The sequence below is a fragment of the Rattus norvegicus genome, chromosome 19 (genome assembly GCF_021556685.1).
Source record: "Rattus norvegicus strain SHRSP/BbbUtx chromosome 19, alternate assembly SHRSP_T2T, whole genome shotgun sequence".
NCBI classification, from domain to species: domain Eukaryota; kingdom Metazoa; phylum Chordata; class Mammalia; order Rodentia; family Muridae; genus Rattus; species Rattus norvegicus.
In genome coordinates this window covers 23,503,607-23,531,061 of record NC_141552.1, presented here as the reverse complement: position 1 = coordinate 23,531,061, position 27,455 = coordinate 23,503,607, and the positions used below count along the sequence as shown (strand labels likewise).

The window sequence follows — 27,455 nt, the reverse complement described above, 5'->3', positions numbered from 1 at the left end:
GCACGGAAAGGCCACCTCGAGCACAGGGGTCAGTCACCTCTTTCACAAACAAGGCAAATGGTCAATGCTCTCAGCTCTGGGAGCCTAAAGGGCTCTGTGGCTCCTAAGCCCTGCAGCTGCAGCCAGAAGCAGCACTGAACAGGATGTAAATGCTGAGGATGGCGAAGTCAATAAAACTTTATTTACAAAACCAAATTGGTGGTGGTGCTGGTGGTGGTGGTGGTGCTGGTGGTGGTGGTGGTGGTGGTGGTGGTGGTGGTGGTGGTTGCGGATTGGTTCATTTCAAAGCATGCTGGAGTGGCATGGCCACTGAGCATCGGGAAACACAGAAAGGAATGCGACCGGACGCAGGGCTCCCAACACCCTAGACGTCGACCTATGGCACTGGAACAGGGTCCCTGAAGGTAAGTCTGGACAGTCAGATAAGGTAAGTACATTTTATTACAAGGAAATTGGACAAGATAAATCTTCTCTTCATCTCGCTATGCTTAAGCATCTTTAAGAGTGCAGGGAATTCATGTCTCTCAGTCTGGTTTAGAAAAGTGTTTAGAGACAGCAAGAGTAAACTCCATGGTTCCCTGACGAGGGTTCCAGGGATTCTGATATCTGGGTCAAAGTGAAAGTTAAGGTGAAAAAGGCTGTCAGGCAGGGCAAAAAGATTCCAATTTCTGGTCTCTTTGGGCTGTAATTTTTACTGTGTTCAAGGCCATGAATGCAGACAGGGTAATAACGAATACAGAACAAGAAGCTAGAGCTTCATTAAGACAAAACGAAAGTAAAAGTTTTGCCCTCTGCACCACTGCCTGAAGCAGGTTTTTCTAAGTCCTTTCCCGAGGATGGCATGCTGACCATTAGATTCACACAATGATGATGACGAATTCACCTGCTTTTTCTTTTCCTATCATTAGGCCAGCATCGATTCAAGGTGTGGCCCAACCGACTTATTATAAAGGATGATACTGGTTGGTTGAAAAAGGTAGTAGCTTTCTATGAACCATATATTAAGTTTTTATGTATATTAAAATTAACATTGGAAAGAACAGTGGTAGGAGTGGAAGCTAGAGGACAACTGCTGCAAATGCTTGCTTTTGAAAATGCTAATGAGGAGTACAGGAGAGCATTATTACCTATAAAGGAGACGGGGGATATTAATGCTTATATGAAGGCATGCAAGGGTATCTTTTCTGAAAATGGAAAGATGCATATTTGGCACGTATTGATCCAGATAGAGTTATTAAATTATATGTTTAAATACTCTTGAATATCCTACAGGCACTTTCGCTCAGGATGAGTTGCCTTTAGAGTGGGTTTATATTAAATAAAACTTTAACCAAACATTAACAAAATATGAGGAACAAATTTCTTTATATTCAGCAAGGCATACAAAGACCTGTTACTCTGTGGGGATATGATTGTGCTGCTCTTGTTCTCCCATTAAGCAAAGATAAAGTGGAATATTTAATGCAGATGTCTGAGGTTTTTCAATTAGCCATGATTTCTTACACTGGAAATATTGAATTTCATCCTCCCCATAGTAAATTGTGGGATTGCTTTATAAAACAAAAAAAAAATTGATAAATACACTAATTTCTGTTGATCCATTACCATCACACTTTACTGTGTTTACAGATGGCTCTAAGACCAAGATGGCTTATTGGACCAAAGATTAATTTTGGGGACAAGAATCTTCTTTTGGGTCAGTACAACAAAATGAATTATTAGCGGTAATTAATGTATTCCAGGATTCTACTCATGACATAAAAATATTATAGCTGAGTCCGCTTATGTTGTAGGAGTAGTACAGAATATTGCGACTGCTGTTGTTTCTACATCTAAGCCTATATTAAATGTTATTCTCACATATTAAAGGACTATTGTTATTATGAAACTCTAGAATATTCATTACACATACTAGATCACATTCAAAATTTCCAGAATCTTTAACACTTGGCAATCATATGGTAGATCAATTAGTGGCATTTGCTACCCCAGAAGAACACAGTCATAATCATGCCAATACAGGATATTTACATATTAAATATAAGCTTCCCTATTCTCAAGCCAAACGAATTATTGCTAATTGTCCTATGTGTCAGTCTTCACGTATAAAATGTGTTCCATCTCAAATTAATCCCAGAAGGATGCAACTTAATACATCGTGTCAGATCGATATAACCCATATTTCTGAGTTTGGTCGCCTTTCACATATACATGTAAGCATAGATAATTTTTCAAAATTTGTGTGGGCTACACCATTGCCAGGAGTACGCACTGCTCATGTTATACAGCATCTATTGGAAACTTTTGCTGTTATGGGACTGCCTTCTAAAATTAAAATTGATAATGGACCAACATATATTTCTTATCAATATAAACAATTTTGTCAACGATATCATATTGTACATATTACTGGTATAGAACACAATACACAAGGACAAGCTTTTGTTGAAAAAATTCACCATACCCTGAAATGACAAATTATAAAATTAAAAAGGGGGGAAAGAGATGGCCTTATGCAACCTGAATGGAGTTTGCAGACCAGTCCCAGAGCTCTATTGGCACAAGCATTATACGTTATTAATTTTCTTAATTTACCACAAGGTGAAGTTATATCAAGAGCAGATAGACACTTTGTTGAACTTCCCCCCAGAAGGCATGGAACAGACAGTATGGATAAAAATTGCCCGGGATGCTGAATGGCAGGAAGGGACATCATTGTATATAGGGGAGAGGGTTTTGTCTCATTACAGGATGGGAGACTATTCTGGTTACCCGGGAGATGGATCCAAGCACAGAATAATAAGAACTGCTCCCTACCCTCAAAGGAATCCAGTTAAACCAGCTACATTTTCTCCTGATGGATGTTCTCAGGAGATGAGGAGGTGTCCTCCATTACTGAGGCCCTGGCTTCTCTTAGTGTCCACAAACAACAATGGATAAGGATCCGTGCAGTGACAACCCTATTACCTATGTGGGGTCAGGTGAAGTGATTAAGCACTGAAAGGAATAATTTTGTCTCCTTCAGGAAAGTCCTTTACTACTGAGCACTTATTCTTAGCAATGTGTGTTTTACTCATGGTTTCTTCTGCTGCGGCCAATGCCAGTTATCGGGCTTATATTGCTTATCATGATGAAATCCTACTACTTTTGTGTTAGTAAATATATGGATAATGACACAGAACATGACTGGAAGTTAATTCAAGCCTATTTAGAAGGTAATGAAAGTGCTTCAAAATTAATTAATGCCTTGAAATATGATGTTCGAATGTCTTTCGGTAAACAGCTAGAAGATACTACCCCTATGGAAATAGCTAAATTATTGGCTGATCAATTGACAGGATTAGATCCCAAGGCTTGGCTTCAAAGGATTTTCCATAGCATGGGAGGAGCTAGTTTTGCCATAATCTTATGTACATTATGTATTATGTTGCTTTATTTTTACCTGACTAAACCACTACAAGGAACTTTAGCTATGTTATGTAAAGTGTTACGTTAAAACAAAGAAAAAAGAAGGAATTGTTAAGACATAGAGATGCAGCTCCCAGGCAGGGTCAAGAAAGGCCTGGTGACAGATTCAAGTAGGGGCTGGAATGCCGCCCTGGAGAACAAAATGTTTTTCTCACTTGGCCTTAAATTATGTTCTTCTGTGTCCCGTTTCTGTGGAAGTGGTTCTAAATCTCTCTTGGTAATGGTGAGTATATTTTGATTATAATAAGAGAGGTGATTTGTTATATGAATATTTTTAGAAGAAGCTTTTGTTTATTCGTCTTTCTTTGTTTAATGTTCCCTCATTGTTCCTGGTATCCTGGGAATAATGATCTTATGGTATCTTGACACAATGAAAATTGTAGTAATGCATATTCTTAGCTTAATAAGGATTAATAAAGCTTGCAACTGCGTGCAGTTTCTTCTGCCTTTGCTCTGCACCCCCTGTGTCCTGGGGTATGCGACCATACCCAGGGCCCCAACTCACTAGACATTGACAATGGGTCACCCCACAAAACACAGAAGCATCTACCTTAGTCAAAAATGGACATTTTATTGAATGCATACACTAACACTGATTGATCACATCCATAGCTAAGATACTAGGGACAGATCCGTGGCCCAAAATACATTCCTCTAAACCTATAAAGCGAAAGAAAGAAAGAAAGAAAGAAAGAAAGAAAGAAAGGAAGAAGAAAAAACACAAAAAACTTAAGCTTCTCATAGGAACTTCGCAGGAAGTGTTGTCTGGCGGTCAGTTCTGATTAGGCCATTTTAGATGAAACAGTGCATAGTGACCCTTAATGTGCTGGGCCCTATATAAAGCTTTTTGCAATATTGGAATTTTAACAAACCTCATCCAGAACATACAGCAGAGGCAAGGATGTGATCACCATGTCCTTGCTCTCTATCAGGTTATTTTTCTGTGTCCTTGATTGTCAGGCATAGAACAGCAACAATCTGAAATAGCTGGTAGGCGTGGAACAAAGTGGCTAAAACTATAGTTGTGGGTTGCACACCTCAACTGTCAATGGCTAATGCTGTCCTAGAGACCTCGGAGGCCCCTCTTGTAAGACTGTCTATTGGAAAGTGGAAGCACTGACTTCAAAGTGAACCGGGCCAGCCAGGGAGAGGGCAACATGGATACGTGAGACCCTGTCTAAAACCAGCACAAAAACCAACCCTTCATTCAAAGCATCATCTATTAATTCTTTATTATTTACCACTTTCTCCCTACCAGCCTTTCAGTCTGGAATGGTAGAAAAGGACTGGGAATGTTCCTTCTATTCTAAGGACCTTGATCTCTCTTTCCTTAGGTCCACATTAAGAACACATGCAAATGGATATCACCATCTGAACAACTTAGTATCATCTACTCAGTATATCTAGCCTAATACTGTGCTATGACAATCTCAAGCTTCCTTGAGTTTCGCTGACCTAGCAAGAAGTATGAAGTACTGAGGCCACACCCCAGTGATCCTTTCAAGGGGTTAGAAGAAAGCTGTGAGAGATACTCCACTTCTTTGTCCTTAGATTAAATCACATTGACACAATGTGGGTGGACTATTTAACCCGACATGTTTCTCCCAACCCCACCTTTCTGAGTTCAGACCATGGCAGAATTCATGCCCCACCACCCTAGATATTGAGTTTAGTGATATGTAATTATTATTTAAACCTATGTATTAAATTTTGTCATTTTGTTAATTTTTGTGGTTTTCACAGTCTTCTTTGATTAACTTTCCTAGTTTTATTAATTTATCCCCTGTGTTCTCTGGTATTTTGTCCTTCCCTTCAAACTAAATTACTCCTTTTAGGATCCTCTACAGAGCTGTCTTACTGGTTATACATATTTTGTTAAATTTATTTTAGTGTACATTAGTCAGCACAGTAGCTGTGCAGCTGCCTGCCCTCCATGGTATCAGATCTACTTTCCAAACAATAACGCTCAACTCTTACTGGCTGTGTAGCATCTTGGCTGCTCTTAGTTCCACTTGGACAACCCTCAGGACCAGGCTCTCCTCTCCCTTAACCATGGCTGCTGTCCTCTTCCTCTCTCCTCTCCATCACACACGTTCTTCCTTTATTCTTTGGCAGCTTCTTCTTCCTTCTTCCCTCCTCATGATCTTCTCTACCAAAGCCCTCAAAGCTCCCCTCCCCCATCTCTCTGCTGTGCAGCTGTTGGCTGTTGGCTTCTTTATAATCACAGTTAACTGGGAACAGGGTCAGTTATTTGGGGTTAACCAGTCCTGAGTTCCACAAATTAGCATTAAAATGCAAGCAGCATTAGGCCAATACACTACAGGGATTTTTGTTTGTTTGTTTGGTTGGTTTGGTTTAATTTTCATTTACCTTTTCACTTGTTATTTTATTTTTGACTATTTTTTATTAATCGGTTATTTTATTTATTTACATTTCAACTGTTGTCCTGCTTTCAAGACTCCCCTCATCAAATTTACATCCCATTTCTGCTCAGCTTTGCCTATGTGACAGTGCTCCCCCACCCACACATATCCATCCCCACCTCACTCCTCTAGGATCTGCATTTGGTGGGGCTACAGGCCTCACCTTGAACCATAGAGCATCCTTGCATACACTTTGGCTGGCAGTTTGGCCCCTGGGAGCTTGGGGATTAGGGAAAGAAGATCTGTTCAGATATTAAAGCCAATGATTGCTGCATTCTCTTCTTTTTCTGGTTATATGTGAAATTATGTTTGTGTGCTTCTCTTTTTTTAAACTATTGAGAGAAGATTAATTTCTTGGTTTTTCTTGGGTATAGTTTAGTTCATTGTCTTGGAGTTTTCCTCCTATTAGCCTCTGTTGTGCTTTCTTAGAGAAAAGAATTGTTTAAATTTGGTTTGGTCATGAAATATCCTGGTTCCTCCTTTTATGGTGATTGAGGATTATGCTGGATATAGGAGCCTGTGTCTGCATTACATCTGCCCAAGATTTTCTGACTTTTAGAATCTCTGTTGAGAAGTCTGGTGTAATTCAGATACGTCTGAATTTATTTGTTATTAGATATTTATACCTTACCCCTTTTAATGTTCTTTCTTGATCTGTGCATTAGGGTTTTAATTATTATGTGAATGGAGGAATTTTTCTGGTACAATTAGTTTGATGTTCTGTAGGCTTGTTGTACCTTTATGGCCTTTTCTTTCTTTACCTTATGGAAGTTTGCTGCTATGATTTGTTGAAGGTGTTTACTGGATCTATGAACTAGAAATCTTAATTCTCTTCTATATCTATTATCCTTAGGTTTCAACATTTAATTGTGTCCTGAAATTCATGGATGTTTTGGATTCAATAAACCATACATGTTTATCTGAGATGGGTGTTTTGTGCTTTGTGGGATGACCTCCTTGACCCCAGGCTGCATGAAGAATCTTAGCTGACAATGGGGACATAAATTATAAGTATGTGTAGCAAGACCCAGGCCTCTTCCAGGTTCTTAGATATTAACTGAGAACCTCAAATACAGTAGTAATGTGATAGTGTGGTGTGAATCTAGTTACTATTCTCTATTTTGATATAGATGACTCTTTTTGTGTCATGGTCAGCTTATAATGACTAGAAGACCTAAGCTTGAGAATAACCAAAGACTACATTGCTTCTCTAGCAGCTGAGCTTTTAAAAGTCCTGGTGTGACAGCAACTGTTGGTGGAGATTCTGGATTATTCCTTCTGTACTTTAACTCTCTGTGTCACTTCCACCATCAGTAAGTTAGTTCAATTCCATAAATTGGAAATCCATCACCTGGAAGAAATACTCTTTTTTTAATGATTTATTTATTTATTTATTTATTTATCATATACAAGTACACCGTGACTGTCTTCAGACACACCAGAAGAGGGCATCATATCTCATTACAGATGGTTGTGAGCCACCATGTGGTTGCTGGGATTTGAACTCAGGACCTCTGGAAGAGCTGTCAGTGCTCTTAACCACTAAGCCATCTCTTTAGCCCAAGAAATACTTTCTGAATATGATCTGAGATTGGCCATGGAAAAAGGGTAGCTTGAACTGTCCCAACTAGGTTCTGGGCCTGCACAGGCCTGCTCTCCAAAAGAAACCTGTGTTCACAGCTGTTGGCTGGCTAAGAAAGATTTCACGAGACGTGATACACAGCCCTCGGACTTCTGCTTCAGTCATCTGCACAATTTTTCCTGGACGATATCCTCATACCTCCAGCAGGTGGGTGATGAAGCTGTCCACTCTCAGCTCCCCTTCAGCCATCTTGTGGCCACCAGACTCTCCTCCCTGCAGCAGAAACAAGGGCTTCTCCATGGTGGCTGCAGCAGCAGTGGCAGCTTGACATTCTCACCTAGGAGGCCCTATGCCTTTCTACCCCAGTTCCAACTCACCTCAGGCCCGGGCCTTCCCCCCATCCACTTCCCACGGAGCAGGGAGAGCAGCACCAACTAGAAATAAAAGGGAAGCCCTTTGTCCTTCCAAGAGTGAACCCCCAGTGAAGGGGCTTGTTGGGGGGGAGGGTGGCAATGGGAGGAGGATGGGGAGGGGACACCAATAGAGAAGGGGAGGGGGAGGGGTTAGGGGGATGTGTGCCTGGAAACCCAGAAAGGTAATAACAATTGAAATGTAAATAAGAAATACCCAATTTAATAAAGATGGAGAAAAAAAGAGAAAAGTGTCACACATTTAAAACAGAAGAATATGGACCCTAATTTTAAACCACAGCTCTGTCAATTAACTAAGCCTTTAAAAAGCTCAGATAATCAGGCCAAACAATATTTTCTCGGTTTATGTATCTGTAATGTCGCATAAATAATAATGTCCGTTTCTTGCTATTGTGGAGGGAATTAAATAGATAATATGTAATCATGGAAATTTTGAAGTACCATCCATTTTTCTGTTCATTAAATCACTCTTCCTCATTTCATTGATCAAGTATGTATGTTTTCTTTTCATAGTTACATGTATAATAAAACCAGTATAAAAACCTTCAGAATTGTATAAGCTTTCACTTTTAACAAATTAAATTAGTTGTTCTTTGTATTTCTGCTGAACATTTAAATGTTCTTTATATGTCCCAATGCGAGTTTATTAGGTACCTATAAACTTTAAACTCTTTGCCTAAGAGCATGAGTACTATTTAATTATATAGTAACTACACTCAGGCTGTCTTTGTATTAGAACCAATTATATCAGACTCTAAGAAAAATTACTATTGCTTTAAAGTTTGTGTGTGTATGAGTGAGAGTATGAGTATGAGTGTCTGTGTGTGTGTGTGTGTGTGTGTGTGTGCGCGCGCAGCACATGACCAAACAACTTTCAGGAGCCATTTCTCTCCTTCTGTCATGTGGGTCCGAGGATGTAACCCAGATGTTTGACTTTGGCAATAAATAATATTACCAACTAAATAAATAAACAAACAAAAAACAAGCCACAAATCAACTTTAAAAGTAAAGGCCAGGACACACCCGCGGATCCCGGCCCGCAGCAGCTCTCTGCCCGCAGACCCTGTGAGAGAGAGACCCAACCGCCTGGTCAGGTGGGCACTCCTGAGGCTGCAGAGCGGAAGAGACCACCAACACTGCTCACCCCTGCCCACATCCCTGGCCCAAGAGGAAACTGTATAAGGCCTCTGGGCTCCCGTGGGGGAGGGCCCAGGAGCGGCAGGACCCCTGCCTGAGACACCTCCGGAACCTGAAAGAAACAGACCGGATAAACAGTTCTCTGCACCCAAATCCCGTGGGAGGGAGAGCTAAACCTTCAGAGAGGCAGACAAGCCTGGGAAACCAGAAGAGACTGCTCCCTGCACACACATCTCGGACGCCAGAGGAAAAAGCCAAAGACCATCTGGAACCCTGGTGCACTGAAGCTCCCGGAAGGGGCGGCACAGGTCTTCCTGGTTGCTGCCGCTGCAGAGAGCCCCTGGGCAGCACCCCACGAGCGAACTTGAGCCTCGAGACCACAGGTAAGACCAAATTTTCTGCTGCAAGAAAGCTGCCTGGTGAACTCAAGACACAGGCCCACAGGAACAGCTGAAGACCTGTAGTGAGGAAAAACTACACGCCAGAAAGCAGAACACTCTGTCCCCATAACTGACTGAAAGAGAGGAAAACAGGTCTACAGCACTCCTGTCACACAGGCTTATAGGACAGTCTAGCCACTGTCAGAAATAGCAGAAAAAGTAACACTAGAGATAATCTGATGGCGAGAGGCAAGGGCAGGAACCCAAGCAACAGAAACCAAGACTACATGCCATCATCGGAGCCCAATTCCCCCACCAAAACAAACATGGAATTTCCAAACACACCAGAAAAGCAAGATCTAGTTTCAAAATCATATTTGATCCTGATGCTGGAGGAATTCAAGAAAGACATGAACACACTTAGGGAAACACAGGAAAACATTAATAAACAAGTAGAAGCCTACAGAGAGGAATCGCAAAAATCCCTGAAAGAATTCCAGGAAAACACAATCAAACAGTTGAAGGAATTAAAAATGGAAATAGAAGCAATCAAGAAAGAACACATGGAAACAACCCTGGATATGGAAAACCAAAAGAAGAGACAAGGAGCTGTAGATACAAGCTTCACCAACAGAATACAAGAGATGGAAGAGAGAATCTCAGGAGCAGAAGATTCCATAGAAATCATCGACTCAACTGTCAAAGATAATGTAAAGCAGAAAAAGCTACTGGTCCAAACCATACAGGAAATCCAGGACTCAATGAGAAGATCAAACCTAAGGATAATAGGTATAGAAGAGAGTGAAGACTCCCAGCTCAAAGGACCAGTAAATATCTTCAACAAAATCATAGAAGAAAACTTCCCTAACCTAAAAAAAGAGATACCCATAGACATACAAGAAGCCTACAGAACTCCAAATAGATTGGACCAGAAAAGAAACACCTCCCGTCACATAATTGTCAAAACACCAAAAGCACAAAATAAAGAAAGAATATTAAAAGCAGTAAGGGAAAAAGGTCAAGTAACATATAAAGGGAGACCTATCAGAATCACACCAGACTTCTCGCCAGAAACTATGAAGGCCAGAAGATCCTGGACTGATGTCATACACACCCTAAGAGAACACAAATGCCAGCCCAGGTTACTGTATCCTGCAAAACTCTCAATTAACATAGATGGAGAAACCAAGATATTCCATGACAAAACCAAATTTACACAATATCTTTCTACAAAACCAGCACTACAAAGGATAATAAATGGTAAAGCCCAACATAAGGAGGCAAGCTATACCCTAGAAGAAGCAAGAAACTAATCGTCTTGGCAACAAACAAAGAGAATGAAAGCACACAAACATAACCTCACATCCAAATATGAATATAACGGGAAGCAATAATCACTATTTCTTAATATCTCTCAACATCAATGGCCTCAACTCCCCAATAAAAGACATAGATTAACAAACTGGATACGCAACGAGGACCCTGCATTCTGCTGCCTACAGGAAACACACCTCAGAGACAAAGACAGACACTACCTCAGAGTGAAAGGCTGGAAAACAACTTTCCAAGCAAATGGTCAGAAGAAGCAAGCTGGAGTAGCCATTCTAATATCAAATAAAATCAATTTCCAATTAAAAGTCATCAAAAAAGATAAGGAAGGACACTTCATATTCATCAAAGGAAAAATCCACCAAGATGAACTCTCAATCCTAAATATCTATGCCCCAAATACAAGGGCACCTACATATGTAAAAGAAACCTTACTAAAGCTCAAAACACACATTGCACCTCACACACTAATAGTGGGAGATTTCAACACCCCACTCTCATCAATGGACAGATCATGGAAACAGAAATTAAACAGTGATGTCGACAGACTAAAAGAAGTCATGAGCCAAATGGACTTAACGGATATTTATAGAACATTCTATCCTAAAGCAAAAGGATATACCTTCTTCTCAGCTCCTCATGGTACTTTCTCCAAAATTGACCATATAATTGGTCAAAAAACAGGCCTCAACAGGTACAGAAAGATAGAAATAATACCATGCGTGCTATCGGACCACCACGGCCTAAAACTGGTCTTCAATAACAATAAGGGAAGAATGCCCACATATACGTGGAAATTGAACAATGCTCTACTCAATGATAACCTGGTCAAGGAAGAAATAAAGAAAGAAATTAAAAACTTTTTAGAATTTAATGAAAATGAAGATACAACATACTCAAACTTATGGGACACAATGAAAGCTGTGCTAAGAGGAAAACTCATAGCGCTGAGTGCCTGCAGAAAGAAACAGGAAAGAGCATATGTCAGCAGCTTGACAGCACACCTAAAAGCTCTAGAGCAAAAAGAAGCAAATACACCCAGGAGGAGTAGAAGGCAGGAAATAATCAAACTCAGAGCTGAAATCAACCAAGTAGAAACAAAAAGGACCATAGAAAGAATCAACAGAACCAAAAGTTGGTTCTTTGAGAAAATCAACAAGATAGATAAACCCTTAGCCAGACTAACGAGAGGACACAGAGAGTGCGTCCAAATTAACAAAATCAGAAATGAAAAGGGAGACATAACTACAGATTCAGAGGAAATTCAAAAAATCATCAGATCTTACTATAAAAACCTATATTCAACAAAATTTGAAAATCTTCAGTAAATGGACAATTTCCTAGACAGATACCAGGTATCGAAGTTAAATCAGGAACAGATAAACCAGTTAAACAACCCCATAACTCCTAAGGAAATAGAAGCAGTCATTAAAGGTCTCCCAACCAAAAAGAGTCCAGGTCCAGACGGGTTTAGTGCAGAATTCTATCAAACCTTCATAGAAGACCTCATACCAATATTATCCAAACTATTCCACAAAATTGAAACAGATGGAGCCCTACCGAATTCCTTCTACGAAGCCACAATTACTCTTATACCTAAACCACACAAAGACACAACAAAGGAAGAGAACTTCAGACCAATTTCCCTTATGAATATCGACGCAAAAATACTCAATAAAATTCTGGCAAACCGAATTCAAGAGCACATCAAAACAATCATCCACCATGATCAAGTAGGCTTCATCCCAGGCATGCAGGGATGGTTTAATATACGGAAAACCATCAACGTGATCCATTATATAAACAAACTGAAAGAACAGAACTACATGATCATTTTATTAGATGCTGAGAAAGCATTTGACAAAATTCAACACCCCTTCATGATAAAAGTCCTGGAAAGAATAGGAATTCAAGGCCCATACCTAAACATAGTAAAAGCCATATACAGCAAACCAGTTGCTAACATTAAACTAAATGGAGAGAAACTTGAAGCAATCCCACTAAAATCAGGGACTAGACAAGGCTGCCCACTCTCTCCCTACTTATACAATATAGTTCTCGAAGTTCTAGCCAGAGCAATCAGACAACAAAAGGAGATCAAAGGGATACAGATCGGAAAAGAAGGGGTCAAAATATCACTATTTGCAGATGACATGATAGTATATTTAAGTGATCCCAAAAGTTCCACCAGAGAACTACTAAAGCTGATAAACAACTTCAGCAAAGTGGCTGGGTATAAAATTAACTCAAATAAATCAGTTGCCTTCCTCTATACAAAAGAGAAACAAGCCGAGAAAGAAATTAGGGAAACGACACCCTTCATAATAGACCCAAATAATATAAAGTACCTCGGTGTGACTTTAACCAAGCAAGTAAAAGATCTGTACAATAAGAACTTCAAGACACTGAGGAAAGAAATTGAAAAAGACCTCAGAAGATGGAAAGATCTCCCATGCTCATGGATTGGCAGGATTAATATAGTAAAAATGGCCATTTTACCAAAAGCAATCCACAGATTCAATGCAATCCCCATCAAAATACCAATCCAATTCTTCAAAGAGTTAGACAGAACAATTTGCAAATTCATCTGGAATAACAAAAAACCCAGGATAGTTAAAGCTATCCTCAACAATAAAAGGACTTCAGGGGGAATCACTATCCCTGAACTCAAGCAGTATTACAGAGCAATAGTGATAAAAACTGCATGGTATTGCTACAGAGACAGACAGATAGACCAATGGAATAGAATTGAAGACCCAGAAATGAACCCACACACCTATGGTCACTTGATTTTTGACAAAGGAGCCAAAACCATCCAATGGAAAAAAGATAGCATTTTCAGCAAATGGTGCTGGTTCAACTGGAGGGCAACATGTAGAAGAATGCAGATCGATCCATGCTTATCACCCTGTACAAAGCTTAAGTCCAAGTGGATCAAGGACCTCCACATCAAACCAGACACACTCAAACTAATAGAAGAAAAACTAGGGAAGCATCTGGAACACATGGGCACTGGAAAAAAATTCTGAAACAAAACACCAATGGCTTACGTTCTAAGATCAAGAATCTACAAATGGGATCTCATAAAACTGCAAAGCTTCTGTAAGGCAAAGGACACTGTGGTTAGGACAAAACGGCAACCAACAGATTGGGAAAAGATCTTTACCAATCCTACAACAGATAGAGGCCTTATATCCAAAATATACAAAGAACTCAAGAAGTTAGACCGCAGGGAAACAAATAACCCTATTAAAAAATGGGGTTCAGATCTAAACAAAGAATTCACAGCTGAGGAATGCCGAATGGCTGAGAAACACCTAAAGAATTGTTCAACATCTTTAGTCATAAGGGAAATGCAAATCAAAACAACCCTGAGATTTCACCTCACACCAGTGAGAATGGCTAAGATCAAAAACTCAGGTGACAGCAGATGCTGGCGAGGATGTGGAGAAAGAGGAACACTCCTCCATTGTTGGTGGGATTGCAGACTGGTAAAACCATTCTGGAAATCAGTCTGGAGGTTCCTCAGAAAATTGGACATTGAACTGCCTGAGGATCCAGCTATACCTCTCTTGGGCATATACCCAAAAGATGCCCCAACATATAAAAAAGACACGTGCTCCACTATGTTCATTGCAGCCTTATTTATAATAGCCAGAAGCTGGAAAGAACCCAGAAGCCCTTCAACAGAGGAATGGATACAGAAAATGTGGTACATCTACACAATGGAATATTACTCAGCTATCAAAAACAACGAGTTTATGAAATTCGTAGGCAAATGGTTGGAATTGGAAAATATCATCCTGAGTGAGCTAACCCAATCACAGAAAGACATACATGGTATGCACTCATTGATAAGTGGCTATTAGCCCAAATGCTTGAATTACCCTAGATCCCTAGAACAAACGAAACTCAAGACAGATGATCAAAATGTGAATGCTTCACTCCTTCTTTAAATGAGGAAAAAGAATACCCTTGGCAGGGAACGGAGAGGCAAAGATTAAAACAGAGACTGAAGGAACACCCATTCAGAACCTGCCCCACATGTGGCCCATACATATATAGCCACCCAATTAGACAAGATGGATGAAGCAAAGAAGTGCAGACCGACAGGAGCCGGATGTAGATCGCTCCTGAGAGACACAGCCAGAATACAGCAAATACAGAGGCGAATGCCAGCAGCAAACCACTGAACTGAGAATAGGTCCCCCGTTGAAGGAATCAGAGAAAGAACTGGAAGAGCTTGAAGGTGCTCGAGACCCCAAAAGTACAACAATGTCAAGCAACCAGAGCTTCCAGGGACTAAGCCACTACCTAAAGACTATACATGGACTGACCCTGGACTCTGTCCCCATAGGTAGCAATGAATATCCTAGTAAGAGCACCAGTGGAAGGGGAAGCCCTGGGTCCTGCTAAGACTGAACCCCCAGTGAACTAGACTATGCGGGGAGGGTGGCAATGGGGGGAGGTTGGGAGGGGAACACCCACAAGGAAGGGGAGGGGGGAGGGGGATGTTTGCCCGGAAACCGGGAAAGGGAATAACACTAGAAATGTATATAAGAAATACTCAAGTTAATAAAAAAAAAAAATAAAAAAATAAAGTAAAGGCCAGAAGTTCACAGAATAGTACCATTGGCCTTACCATATCCTTTCTTTGGGGATGGGAAAGTTAATGTTCTGAAATCCATGACGTTCAGGAATTGTGATATTCATGGAAATTCAATTCCTTTGCAGATGCTCCAGTTGTTGTGGCTAATTGCTAGAAAGGTCAGCTTAAGCTTGCAGGACCCCCACCATCCCTCCCCCCGCCTCCACAGAAAGCTCAAAAGACACTGCCCAGAACTTACTCCACATTCCCCAGAACCACTTCCTTTGTCCATCATTTCTGTGAGACGAAAGGTCAGACTCCTTCACCCTAGTCTCTCGACAATCGACATCCCCCTCCTAAAACACTTCTAAGACTGGAAAAAATGTCTTAGGATGTATCTGCCAGACTTGTAGTGAGAGAAACTAGGGCACTGGTTGTCACTACAACATTGGTGACATAGCAGAGGACGCCAAGAACTCTCTAGGAGACAATAGAATGTCCAAGAAGGGACAGCTGATGTCATGGGGAACAGACTTTGCCTTCCTGCTAATGTTCTCCCTGTACTGAGCATAAGCAGAGGTGCCCTTTCCAGGAGACTTTCCCGGGGCAGAGCCACTGAGCATCTCCTGCTTCCAAAGCCAAATTTTCCTCAAGGCTTGATTACAAAAACCTTAGTAATTCCTATGCATCTAAATGAATGTTTCCTTCCAAATCCTGCCCAAAAATGTCTCATCCTAACTCAAATTATCCTCCTTCACCAATATTAGCCATTAAAAATTCCTGAGAAATAATACCAGTTTGAATATGCAGTCAAAATATTCTCCTGTCTTATTATGTACAGGTGCTTGAAATCACATCAAGAAATAGCCTGCATGGAAGGTTGCAACATGGGTGTGTGTTAGGGGAACACACATGAAGCCTTGTGCTTAGCATTCAACGGTTGCCACAAAATTCCTTATGAGGAAGACTTGAAATCATTATGGTGCTAGAAACAGTGTGGAGGCCAGTTGGCAGAGGAAAGTGAAACATTAGAGCCACCAGTGAAGGCTCCTGTTGGGCCCTACCTTGGTGTTTCCCTCCCCCCTTGCTGAGCCTTTCAGCCTGCTATAGCAAGAAATTGTTTACACCTTTGACAGCTGCTCTTAGCCCCTGATTTGGGGCTGGGATTTTCCATGGCACCCTTCCTCCCCACTGAGCTTTCCTGCTTCTTGTTTTTAAGAACCTGTTTATGCCCCTGATTGGGCTGGAACTTTCACCACACAGACTTGTCCTATTTTCCTGGTTGGGGATTTTCACCTGCCTTGTTGTTTTTCCACAGCTTTTGCCTCTGGTATATAAGGAGATCTCAGTAAAGCCTTGGTGGCACTCGCTAAAAAGGGGTGACCCGTGTACGTGTTTTCTTTCAACCCCACAAACCTACACCCGATATTCACACACTGTCGGCGCAGGCACTGACAATAGGTATCACAATAGAAACTAGTAACTAGATTTAACCAAACTATCACATTAATGCTGTATTTCGTGGTATTTTTTTTTTTTTTTGCTCTCCTAGAACCTGGAAGAGGCTTGGGGTTTTCTAATCCTACTCATAATTTATTAATCTTCCCAACACTATGTGCTTTGTTCTGTTAATGCTAACAGCGGCATCCAATACCTAGGATATTTTCTACTGACATGTGTGACGTGAGACAAAACAGTCCCTGTCATCCCTCACCTGAATAAACTTCCTTAGAGGACAGTGTAGTTGGAGGGTCCTTCTTTCCTCTCCAAGATCGAGAAACATTTCCAGTCTTCAGACAAGTGTGTCAGCCATTGTCCAGTGACTGTCTTGAGATGTCCACATTGTCAGCTGAGTGTCGTCATCCAGCCTGCCCTGTAATTGTTGTAGATGATTAATAGGGTTCCAGCCCTAGGATTTAATTCAGTGCTACAGTACTTGCCAAACACACTCAAAGCCCTAGCTGCCACCCTAGTCCTGTGTGCTCTAGAGAAAGAAAATAAAGAACCACATTGTCTATCAAGTTTCTCCTCCAATAGAAGGAGAATCTGCATCCGGTCTTTTAAGTAACTCTAAGCCCCAGCTTCCCCACAGCTCCCTCCTTCGATTCCATTATTGGTGCATTTTCAGTAACGCTCACTTTATTTTTGGTGTGCAAAGAATATGCACCATGTCAGTAAAGTGTGTGTGTGTGTGTGTGTGTGTGTGTTCATCCATGAATCACTATAAATTATTATCAAATGACCCAGAAGACCGTGGAGAAACCTGTCGATGTGCATGCAGAATTATGTTACTACCGTTCCATGGCACCTTGCAGGGAACACTGAATTAGTGGGCTGCTTTAATAGAGCCTAAACCAGTCTATGCATGGTTTTCGGTGAGATTGTGATGTGCAACACCACAACAGAGATCAGCAGAAGCTTCATTTATTCCATGCTGCTGTTACCAAGGTGAGGCAAAGCCTCATCCCATAGAGAGTCTGGTAGGATCTGATGAAGGGCAATAAACTCAGGTTTGAAATCAAGCCTTTAGAAACAAAGAGAAAAATACAAAGTCAAGGATAGCAAGAGCTGTCTTTTCTTCCTCTTTTTTTTTTTTTTGAGAAGATCCACAAGAGAGACAACCCCTTCCTCAAACTAACAATGCACAAGAGAGACAATACATGAATTAAAAATCAGAAATGAAATGAGGGACATAACAGTACACACCAAGCAAATTCCAAAATCATTAGTTCTTACTCCCGAGGACTTTACGCCAGAAAACTGAAATATTTATTTGATATTGTTGATATTCTAGACAGATAACAATTACCAAAGTTAAATCCAGATCTGGGAAGATATCTGAAAAATACCCCTAAGAAAATAGATACACTCATTAAAGGTTGCCTATATTATATATTATATTGCTTTCTTTTTGCATGATTAAACCCCTTCGAGGACATTTAGCTGTGTTATAGACAGTGTTACTTTTAAAACAAAAGAACAAAGAAAGAAATTGTGGAGTCACTGAGATACACTTCCCAGACAGGATCAAGGAAAGACGGCTGAGAGATGCAAGCAGGGGCTGCAATGCTGCCCTTGAGAAGGAAATGTTTTTCTCACTTTACCTCACACTCTATTGTACTATGTCCTATGTTTGTGGAAGAGGCTCTCATGCTCTCTGGGTTATGACAAGTATATTGTGATACTAGGAAGAGGGGTGATTTGCTATACAGATATTTTAAGGAGAAGCCTTGGCTTAGTCTTACTTCTTTGCCTAGTCTTGCCTCGGTTGTTCCTGGTATCATGGGAATAACGATCTTATTATATCTTGCCAAAAGGGAATGTGAGGTAATGCATATTCATGCCTATATAAGGGTTAATAAGCTTGCAGCTGCATGCAGTTGCATCTGCCTTTTCTCTGCATCCCCTGTGTCCTGGTTATTTGTGACCGTACCTGTGGCCCCAATGCACTAGATGTTGTCAAGCATCACCCTTTTCAGTGTTAGGTATATATTTTTTGAAATCTATGATGTGGAGGCGTATTACAGCAACAATATGAAATAGCAGGATGGCATGTATGAAAATTGCTGTGTTTAAGCTAGGTGTGGGGACAAGTCCTCAAAAGGAGCTGTTAAGATGGGAAACAAATAATGCGTTTGTTGCTGGAATTCAGTTGCCTCAGCTGTGTTGCTCTGCCTGCTCAGTGTCCATTCAACCTCACTCTGTTTCTACAGAGGAAATCAAGGTTTGCCCCAGCCGCCTGTGAGCTGTGATATGGGCAGAGAAAGGCCAGGACACCGTGGTGATTTCCCACTCCTCAGTTACGCTGAATTTTCCACTACTGTACTTGTATACACAAGTACAGTGTGGTCAGTTATTATAGATATTTGTCATTTCTTACAGAGGGCAACTATGATTGACTACACCCAATTCTATGAAAAACAAAACTCAGGAAACCTGGCCCTTGGCAGCAATGAATTGAGAAATATCTAGGATGGTGGGGCATGAATTCTGCCAAGCAATGAACTCAGATAGGTGGGGTTGTGAGGAAGATGTATGGTTGAATAGCCCAATAGATTCACCTTGTATCATCTTGATTTAATCGAAGGAAAAGAAGTGCAGTATCTCTGATGGCTTTCTTCTAACCCCTTGAAAGGTTCACTGGGGATTGACCATAGAACTTCATTCTTCTTGCTGGGGCAGCAACACTCAGGGAAGCTTGAGATTGCCATAGGCACAGTATTAGGCTAGAAATGCTGAGTAGGTGATACTAAGTTGTTCAGATGGTGATACCCATTTCATTTGTTCTTAACGTGGACCTAAGGAAAGACAGATCAAGGTCCTTAGAATACAAAGATCATTTCCAGTTCTTTTCTACCTTTCCTGAATGAAAGACTGGTTGGCAGAGAATGGTAAAAATTCAAGAATTGGTAGATGATGCTTTGAATGAAGGGTGGGTTTCTGTGCTGGTTTTAGACAGGGTCTCAATTACCCCATCTTGTTCTCTACGTTGCTCGTCAGGTTCACTTTGAGCTCAAATAAAGCTGCTTCCACTTTCCAACAGGTAGTCTTACAAAGGGGCCTCCAAGGACTGTGAGGACAGCATTAGCCAATGAGTTCAAGTCATGGATCTGCCCCCAAAATCTGAGCTTTGCTACTAATACTGTAAACATTCACTAAAATAAATTGTTTTTTTTGTTTTTTTGGTTTTTTTTTTAGGATAGATGCTTTTGTGTTTTGTGGGGTGATCCATGAAACAGGAGTGAAGATGCTTGTTTCTTACTCTGTCCACTGAGTTATGTCTCTAGGCTTGTCCTACTCATTTGGCTGCATCCCCCCCACATCTGCTGACTATTTTATTTTTCAGATGAAATCACGCGTTATAGCTTAGAGAGGCCTGTAAGCAATCCTGCTTTGGTAACTTAAGTGCAAAGAGGAGAGCCCCACACTCAGCCTGAGGGTGCATTCACTGGTGGATCCAATATTTCAGTTTCCTCTGCTAACAGATCACCACATTGTTGCCAGGACCATAATGAATGCAATTCTTTCTCCTAAGGAATCTGGTGGCAACTGTCAAATGTTAAGCACAAAGCTTCAGGTTGTACCTATAACACACACCCACATCGCAACCTACCCTACAGGCTATTTCTGGGTGTGATTTCATGCACCTGCACATGATGAGACAGGAGACGTCTTTGGCTACTTATAGGAACTGGTGTGATTTCTCAGTAATCTTTAATGGGTAATATTGCTGACTGAGGAGAATTTGAGGTAGGATGAAACATTTCTGTGCAGGGATTGGGGAGGAAGCACTCATTTAGATACATAGCAATGACTTAGGTTTTTCCAATCAAGCCTAGAGCCAAATTTGGCTTTGGAAGCATGTGGTGCTCAGTGGCTATGCCACAGGGAAGTCTCCTGAAAAGGGGACATCAGCTTTTGCTCAGTACAGGGAGAACATTATCAGGGAGGCAAAGTCTGTTCTCCGTGACATCAGCCGTCCCTTCGTGGACATTCTATTGTCTCCTAGAGAGACCTTGGAATCCCTGTGATGTCACCAGTATCGTTGTGACAACCAATTCCCTACTTTTTCTCTTAGTGTCCAAAGGATATATCCACAGACATGTTTGCCCGTCTTTGTAGGCGCTTTGGGAGAGTTGATGTTGATAGAGAAGAGTCTAGAGTGAAGCAAACGAAACCTAAAGGTAATGATGGACACAGGACATGGGGAATGTGGAGTAAGTTCTGGGCAGTGTATGTTGAGCTTCCTGTCAGGGGTGTGTGTGGGGGTCTTCCGCTGGCCTTTTTAGTAATGGGCCACAACCACTGGAACATCTCCACAGATATTGAATTCCATGATTATCACAATTCCTGAAAGTCAAGGTTTTCACATCATTAGTTTCTCCATAACCACATGGAGGATATGGCAATGCCTATGCTATTATTGGGTGAACTTCTAGTCTTTACTTTTACAGTGCATTCGGTGGGTTAAATTGATATAATAACACCATCAGGAGTCATGGAGGGTATAACTTTTCTGAATTAAACAGGGCATCAATATACTTCACTTTCATTGCTTCTTTAAATTCAGTGACTATCTGACAGTAGTAAGAAGGAGAGAATTGTGCTCCTGGCCATGACCTTATATTCTTAGAACTCCTCTGACTACCTCTGGCTGACGGGGCCAATCTTACCTTCATATATTAGAGGTTCTGTGTGGCAGATATTTTTCTACAGTAGCCAAACTATATGGAGCAGGTAGAGAAAGAGCCTGTAACCTATTGGCACTTCTGGGGCATTTGTCATTTCAGTAGGGGGAATTAATAAGTCTGTTGACCATGTCCTCCCCCTACATGACTTTTTAATGCAAAGTTATTGGACTAGAGTAACAGTGTAGGATATCTGAGTTTCCCTGATCAATCAAGTCATTGTGGATGCTGAATTGATGATCTGACTTCTGAAACCAGAGGGGTGAGGGTCCTGAAACCAGGTTGTAGCCTGCGTACCTGATAATAATCCTGGAGAAGGCATCTCTCTGGTACTTGTAAGCCTGTGTGGGCGGGCATAGGGACCACCTGGCTGCTTACATCTCTTGGTCTCTATATAGTAGTGGGGGAACTGTGATCCACTTAGGATGCCTCTTACACAGACCAAACTCCTTGCAGTGACACTGGCTTCCAAGCATGTTCTCCTGTTTGGACCTCACTGTGGTCTGTGTATGCTCTATGCATTCACCCCATGCGGGTTCACTTGTGTTTGTCTACCTACAGCGGCCTGCAGACAGACGTCATCCACTGAAAATATCCTAAACAAGGTGCAGGCCAACGAGGAAGAGGAGAGGCTGAATAGAGAACTGGAGCTAACTACCAAGGAGAGAAATGAGCTGACAGATCGCCTCCTTTATGTGACAGGTGGATCAATGAACAAGAGGTATGCATTGCTCCAAACAAACGACCTTGTTCTAAACCTCATCTCCCATAGAGAGGAGATTCAGAACCTGACCCTTACTGAGGAGTGAGTTTGGAAATGGACTCTCTGATTCCGCCTGTTGAAAATCTGAACTTGTGACCTGAGTGTAGAGTTCAGGGATAAAGTCACTGGAGCATGAGTTCCCAGTGTACAATTGGAAAGCCCTTGACAGGTGGTAGCTTTGCAAGGTACTAGGTGCTGTGAGTTTGTGGAGAGTGTTTGTACTTGCTAGGAAGGTGACTGAATGCTATCATCTCCTGGCAGCACCCTTAGGTGACAGGTCCCACATTGTTCATATCAATGCTTAACTAGTAGTCCTGAGACTGTGGCCTATTCCTTCTTGTCTGTGTGCCTTACACTCTGAGACAGTAATGGTGCATGCATTTCTACTGATTCTCATTGTGCTCTTTCCATATTTGCCTCTCTATCTCATTCTCTGAGTCTGTTTTCTTTTCTTGTGGGTGTGCCTCAGTTTGTGTGTCTGTGTGTGCACAGGTCTGCATGCATATGCAAAACTTTTATATGTTTCTCTATCCCTCCCCCCTTGGAATTTAGGGGTCTGTTTTTTGACCTCAGGATTTACCTGTATAATAGTTTCATGGAGGTGTAAGTGCTTTATTTTAGAAGCCCCACTTTCAACAGCACAGTTCTTTGCCTGTGTGGTCACATTTGTCTATACATTTGTATGCCTTGGGTAGATTATAAGTCTGTGGCAATATGTGGTCTCATCTCCAGAATTATGTGTACTGTCTGCCTCTAGAATATTAGTTATTCGGCTTGTAGCATTCCACTTGTCAAAACAGGAAAAATGAAATCAGAGGTTTCTGGATGTGTGTGTGTGTGTGTGTGTGTGTGTGTGTGTGTGTTTGTGTATGTGTGTGTGTGTGTGTGTGTGTGTGTGGTTGGGTAAGTTCTGTGGTCTAGGCTCTTGACAGCATAACAGGTATGAATGCAGATCCAGACCTCCTGATTGAAAAAAGTGAGCCAGGGAACCCTTTATCTGGGTGCTTAGCTTCCTTTGTCCTGGGCACACAATTCCAAGTTTCTGAAGCTGAAGAAGATACAAATATGTAGAATTCAGAAAGTGTCCTTCCAGGCATGGGGTAGTACAGGACACAGCCTGAGTTCATATAATCCTAAACCTCGATGTTCATTGGGTTCTATCTTTCTGGGGCCAGCCCCTACTTCAGGCCAAATCCATTTTATGAAAACTTGAAGATAAAGGAGAAAGAGGTCATGTCATTACTGCACAACTTAGACACAAAGAACATCGAACATCGTGAGAAATTTCAGGAGCTCAAGAAGGAGATTAACTTCTATTGGTAAGTACTGGTCAGAAGGGCCCATCATTGTGGAATGGCCATGTCCGCCTCTCTTTGTTCTGGACTGGAGAGCCTGCAGCTCTGGGTCCATGTCTTCTGCTGTTTAAATATCACTGTGCCGTGGGTCTTTTGGACTCAGTTTCAGTTCCATAAGAGACTGTTACTTATCACCACAGTGTCTATGCATCTTTAGAAGTCTCTGGATAGAACTATACTGATTCAGGCATCAGAGTGTTATTAGGCCGACCTGGGCCTCTGGGGTCATACCAGGTTTAACAAAGCTCAATGTGTGGACCACATGGTTACCATGACCTCCCTTGATTCTACTGTCCTCTTGTGGTTGTTTACTGCCTTCTAATTGATGATGCCCGATGCATTGGGCTTTCATGGATAGTTGTAGATCCCTTGTTCTTTTGGAGAGACATGGACTCTTATTGGTGCTTGGGTCACAGAAACAATTTATTCTTCCCTGGATTGGCCATTTGCTGTTTGTGCAGCAGCCTTACATGTATGGAGATGTATTGTATGATTATGGGTATCTGGGTCCTGGTGGACTTTGTGGGATTTGGCAGTTGGAATGGGAGGAAGAGGCTTCAGGATCTTACTATGCAGAGTGTGTTTCCAGCAACCTGCACAGCCGGCTCCTGATGGACCAGGCATGTATGAAGAAGAAGTTGGTCACATTGAAGCAGGAGAGCAAGGAGGTACAGCGATATTTGTTTGAGTTGAACCCGAATGATGAAGATGAACAGGAGAAGACCAGCAACCTCCAGACCCAGGAAAACTTGGTAGGAACAAGCAGCTGAGTCAGATTAACAATGTCTGATACCATTTGCCTATTGGATACATCTTTGCTTCCCCTATCATCTTTCTAATCTCCCCACACCCAGTCAGTCACCCACCTCATGTGATAGAGTTATTCATTGCTCTGTCTATGCACAAGTATTCTGGGATGTTAACCACTTTTCAGAAACCGAATTATTGGCAATTATACTTCTCTGCCCTTTTTGAAACTGCAGTCCAGAAATGGTGACAGAGGAATAACATATCACATGACTGCATCTCCCTATCACAGATTGGATGCTATGAAGAGTTTTGAATGAGTTTTTGGTCGTGTGACAAAGGTCATACAGGGGTCATGTGATGGTTGGAAGCACCTTGTAGGGATAAGAACCAAGTGCAAATGGCAAATGAGTCCTGGTCATTGGCTTTGATCTGGGTATCATGTGGCCTTCTCCTTTCTTCCTGCACCCCAATTAGGTCTCTCCCCATTTCCCCATTCTTGGTTTGCACTGGTAGAAGTCTGAGGAGCACCTTGTTCTCCCACAGTACTGTGAGGGTTGCTGGTGATGTTCCCCAGCCTGCAGAGATATCAGCAATGATTTCAGTGAAAGATCAGTGTTGTCTGTCCAATGCAGCTGAAGGGACAGAAGGCAGCAACTTGACAGCTGGTATGCATGTCCCCACCAAATCAGTGTCTTAATAGCTGCCTTCTCCTCCCAGGTCTCAGAAACTGCAGGAGACATGGAATAGGACGGATCCCAGGAAGACAGCCCCCTGAAGAGTGAGTTTCCTTCCCAGGAGTTCCCTGCTGATGACAATCCTCAACAAAGTCTTTTTTGGGGGGAATATTCTTCTTCTCAGATAATTTCCTCAATGTTTAGAGACCCTAAATTTATGTATCCATATGCCAGCCTGTCTCCTTGAGGTCTTTCTCCTCTCTCATACGGACAACACCATTTGAGAGACATCTGAGGGGACTGCCTTGACGTCTCGTGTCCTAGAGGAGAAACAGCACTACAACTGTGTTTCTAAATGTTCATTAAGAAAATGCTGTTAAGAAATATTTTTGGTTACGATTTTCATTGAAGTTTTCTTTTTGTTATATCATAGTTAATATATTCTTGTTACTGTTTTTCATTTTTTATACCATTTTAGTTGTTCATTTTATGCCTGTTTTTTGTAAATTGTATTCCTTATGAATAAAAATTGATTTGTAAGTCTTGAATCTTAAGACCATCTTATTCAAGGGTCCTTTCCCCTCCTGTAGACTTAGAACTGACAGCTGGATATGGATCTTTGCATGGTCCAGGCAGCATGGGTAAATAGGGAATTCAAAGCCACCAAGGGGTACACAGGGTGATAGTGTCTTTTGTGTGGATAATGTGACTTTTTTTATGGATACACACTTTATGATGTAATCACTGCCATACTGTATCCATGCTGTCATGTGTTCTGCTCATCCTAGTCTATATCAGTCTACAACACACATTCCTTATTGACTGTGTGCACCAGATATTGAGTAACACACACTCATGCCTGTAGAGCTGCAGAAATAATGACAACTTTCACAAAGGAATATAGAATAATCCTAATGGAGAACCATGTGCCTCAGTTTTTCTTACAATACAGCATTAGTATTAAACCACAAAGATAATGACCATCAACGTCATTTTGGGAAATAGGTTTTTATAGGTGCTGTTTCACTTGATCATTCATATGCTGTGTTTTTTATTGTTGCTGATTATATTTATTTTTATCATTTAACTCAATGGACCTTTTTTTTTTCAAATGTATGTCTGGGCCACTCCTGACTGCATTTCCTCATGATCCAAAAGAGGGAATAGCATTCCCCATTGTAGATTATTGTTAGGGACCATGTGGTTCTTCTGAGAGAGCAGCAGATGCTCTGACCTGGGAGTCATCACCACAGCTCCTCTAGGTAGCTTTTGTCCTTCCACGGCATGTGCTGTACTAGGTGGACACGATCACCTTCAATTAAGGAGAGAGATCTCAGGAGATGTGTATGTACAGGTGGCTGAGCGGTGCCTGCTCAATGTGGTAGCCTGCTAGGCATCCATACTGGGCTCTGGTGCCTCCACTGCTCATTGTGCATTCAGGATCACCCTCCAGCATCACTCAGTTTCAATTCCAAACAGATCTTTCACTTACTACCGATGATTATATACATTAAGCACATCTGATGAAATACAGAAGAGACTAGCCTCCTTCTACAGGCCAACTTGGCATAATGAATTCTTTTGATAGAAAGCAAGATAATTATCTCAATCTATGCAGCTTAGGGAGGACCTCAAGACCATCCATAGTGAATGCAGACTGCAGCTGTTACCACATGTTTCTTTTGCAGAGCACGTCTGTGCAAGCCCAGAGCTTAGGTGGGACAGTTCATGTTTCACCTTTTACATGGAAATCTGTGATTGTTTTGAGAAAGTATATGTTCCACGTGACTCATTTCCAATTTATGGAATTAAACTGACTTACTGTGAGTGGAGGTGACTCAGAGAGATAAAGTGAAGAAGAATAATCCAGTATGTCTGCAAACAGATGCTGTCCCATTAGGGCTTTTCAATGCTCAGCAGCTGGAGAAGTAAGGGAGAGGCATTGGTGACTCTCAAGCTGAGGTCCTCTAGTCATTATAAGCTGAGCATGACACAAAAAGGGTCATAGGTATCACACTAGAATCTAGTAACTAGATTTAACTAACCTATCACATTAATGCTATGTTTGGTGGTAGTTTTTGCCCTCTTAGGACCTGGAAGAGGCTTGGGGTTTTCTAATCCGACTCATAATTTATTATCCTTCCTAAAACTATGGGCTTTGTTCTGTTAATGCTAACAGTGTCATCCAATACCTAGGATATTTTCTACTGTCATGTGTGACATGAGACAAAACAGTCCCTGTCATCCCTCACCTGAATAAACTTCCTTAGAATTCAGTGTAGTTGGAGGGTCCTTCTTTCCTCTCCAAGATCGAGAAACATTTCCAGTCTTCAGACAAGTGTGTCAGCCATTGTCCAGTGACTGTCTGGAGATATCCACAATGTCAG

General features: G+C 41.5%; 4 protein-coding genes across 11 annotated transcripts in view; 2 read left to right on the top strand and 2 right to left on the bottom strand.

The window, feature by feature from the left end:
* The window catches only part of LOC147999167 (uncharacterized), a 28,559-nt gene extending 11,348 nt beyond the window's left edge, over window positions 1-17,211 (bottom strand). Inside the window, exon 1 of the mRNA XM_087596340.1 lies at window positions 17,053-17,211. The gene's annotated coding sequence lies outside the window, so the exon portion shown is untranslated. The remainder of the gene's footprint in view (window positions 1-17,052) is intronic.
* The window catches only part of LOC147999166 (disks large homolog 5-like), a 59,152-nt gene extending 33,540 nt beyond the window's left edge, over window positions 1-25,612 (top strand). The window contains exon 6 of the transcript XR_015643900.1: window positions 25,547-25,612. The gene's annotated coding sequence lies outside the window, so the exon portion shown is untranslated. The remainder of the gene's footprint in view (window positions 1-25,546) is intronic.
* LOC147999163 (uncharacterized) overlaps window positions 1-27,455 on the bottom strand; it is a 142,525-nt gene that overhangs the window by 54,633 nt on the left and 60,437 nt on the right. The gene's annotated exons all lie outside the window — the stretch shown is intronic.
* LOC147999165 (disks large homolog 5-like) lies at window positions 309-25,619 on the top strand. Its single transcript, XM_087596446.1, has 8 exons — window positions 309-404; window positions 909-976; window positions 1,630-1,696; window positions 20,917-21,022; window positions 22,088-22,247; window positions 23,465-23,608; window positions 24,234-24,396; window positions 25,112-25,619. The coding sequence occupies exons 4-8, from the start codon at window positions 20,941-20,943 to the stop codon at window positions 25,139-25,141; spliced, it is 579 nt and encodes a 192-aa protein (XP_087452572.1). The 5' UTR covers window positions 309-404; window positions 909-976; window positions 1,630-1,696; window positions 20,917-20,940; the 3' UTR covers window positions 25,142-25,619.